The sequence below is a fragment of the Anopheles bellator genome, unplaced genomic scaffold (genome assembly GCF_943735745.2).
Source record: "Anopheles bellator unplaced genomic scaffold, idAnoBellAS_SP24_06.2 scaffold00902_ctg1, whole genome shotgun sequence".
In the NCBI taxonomy this organism is placed as follows: Eukaryota; Metazoa; Arthropoda; class Insecta; order Diptera; family Culicidae; genus Anopheles; species Anopheles bellator.
The window spans coordinates 2,742-4,507 of record NW_026685026.1 but is presented as its reverse complement, the minus strand read 5'-3'; the positions used below and the strand labels follow the sequence as shown (position 1 = coordinate 4,507).

At 46.4% G+C, this 1,766-nt stretch overlaps 1 protein-coding gene across 1 annotated transcript; it reads left to right on the top strand.

Annotated features, from left to right (window-relative positions):
• Positions 1 to 65: 65 nt before the first annotated feature.
• Positions 66 to 1,460, top strand: LOC131214436 (uncharacterized). Its single transcript, XM_058208811.1, has one exon. The coding sequence runs from the start codon at positions 66 to 68 to the stop codon at positions 1,458 to 1,460; it is 1,395 nt and encodes a 464-aa protein (XP_058064794.1).
• Positions 1,461 to 1,766: the final 306 nt, after the last annotated feature.

Sequence of the window (1,766 nt, the reverse complement as noted above, 5' to 3'; positions counted from 1 at the left end):
TCAACAAATTAGCAACGAAATTAGCCGCAGCATGGGTGTCCCAAGGGGATCCATTCACATCCGAAATGTCTGCTAAACCAGTGGTGGAACCGATAGCGATTCGTACTTTCATCACGGGATTGAAGGATCAAACTGCAGCTTTTCTGGTAAAAGCCAGAAACCCTAAAACACTCAATGCAGCCATCTCCGATGCGCTGGAAGTGCAGCTACAGGCCGTACCGGAAACCGCACTGTGGGCCCAAGTATACCCTGGAGCATCCAAGTGTTGCCATGGCCACCCGCCCCCACAATACCAAGGCCAACGAGGACATCGCCATCCATGGCATAACCCTAGAGGTGTGTCGCATGCACAACAGCGAAAACCTCCTGCACAGCTACCGGCTAACTCCATGAAGTATCAAGCGCCTAAGCATGAAGGCTTAAGATACCACCATCCAAACCATCATAGTTACCGGAACTATAGCAACAACCGGCCCTACCAGGGTTACAACAACCCAGGTCTAAGACAAAGCAGAGAAAACCAGAGAAGATTCGAAGAGTCGAGAGATAGACTCACACCGCATAGACAGTTGGTCTTAATTCAACAAGAGGCCGAGCGAAATCAGCTAGCCGAATGCGACGCGAAAATTAAGCTCAAATGCAACAAGGAGCAGCACCGGATGGAGGCGAATTTTCATAAACAAGCTGTCGATGAAGCGCGTCGTAGCAACGAGGAAGAAAACAAGCATCGCGAGGAAGAGGCTCGCCAGAAGTTTGAGAAAGAAGAAGCAGAAGGTCAACTATTCGAAATGATTGAACCACTATATCATGTTGATAACGAAGATAGTGCAGAAAGCCAGTTGCACCGAAAAAGTGAACGCGAAAAAGCAGTAGCAGCAGCACGAGAACGATCGGCCATACCGCCGACTTCAAAGAATAAAAAAAGAAGGAAAAAGAACAGAACAAGCACGTTGGACACCTATGACAAAGGTGAGGCAAGCCATGCCGATTCCGATAACTCGGATTGCGTACGGAGAAAATTAAGCACAGCAGCAGCGAAAAGGCGTGCAGCGGCCACTCATAGTGACGAATTGGTGATAGTGAATCACGAGGCAGAACCAGCAGTGATACCCGCTTTTGCGAAAGAAGAGAAGGCCGAAACCATTGAGCGCATTAACAGACGACGACACGATCGGACAGAAGCAACCGGTGTCCTCACGACAGTGTACGCCATCAAGGAGAGCGGTAATCCAAACCAAGTAGTTGAAGCAGGCCCCGATCGACGATCGGAGCAGCCGGAGAAAGTGGACATCGACTCGTTTCTACTGTGTCTCGCAAACTTCCGGCCGCCGCAGAAGCAGCTACAGCAACAACTGTTGCAGACGTACAATACAGACGAAAAGGAGCGCAGTGAGTACAATCACCTGGATTATGACGCATTGAGACCGTCCGACGGGAGATGGGTACCACCAGCAGCTTAACATCGTTACATATCATTACTACAGGTTAGTTAGAACCATAAATCATAGATGTCTAAACGATTACTTAAGGTCATATTCGAATGAAATAGCTAGACAAAACAAAAATGATTAGAGAAAAGAAAAAACAGACAGGTTACAACTAACAAAAGCATAAATTCATACGCGACAGAGCTGCAACACAGGATACAATCAGTTTGCAATAAAGCTGAAGCACTCGTAGAAAAAAATAAATAAAAAAAAACAGAGTTAGAAAAACCACCAAAAACCAACCCAATATAAATACGATTAAATAATTTCAAAAAAAAA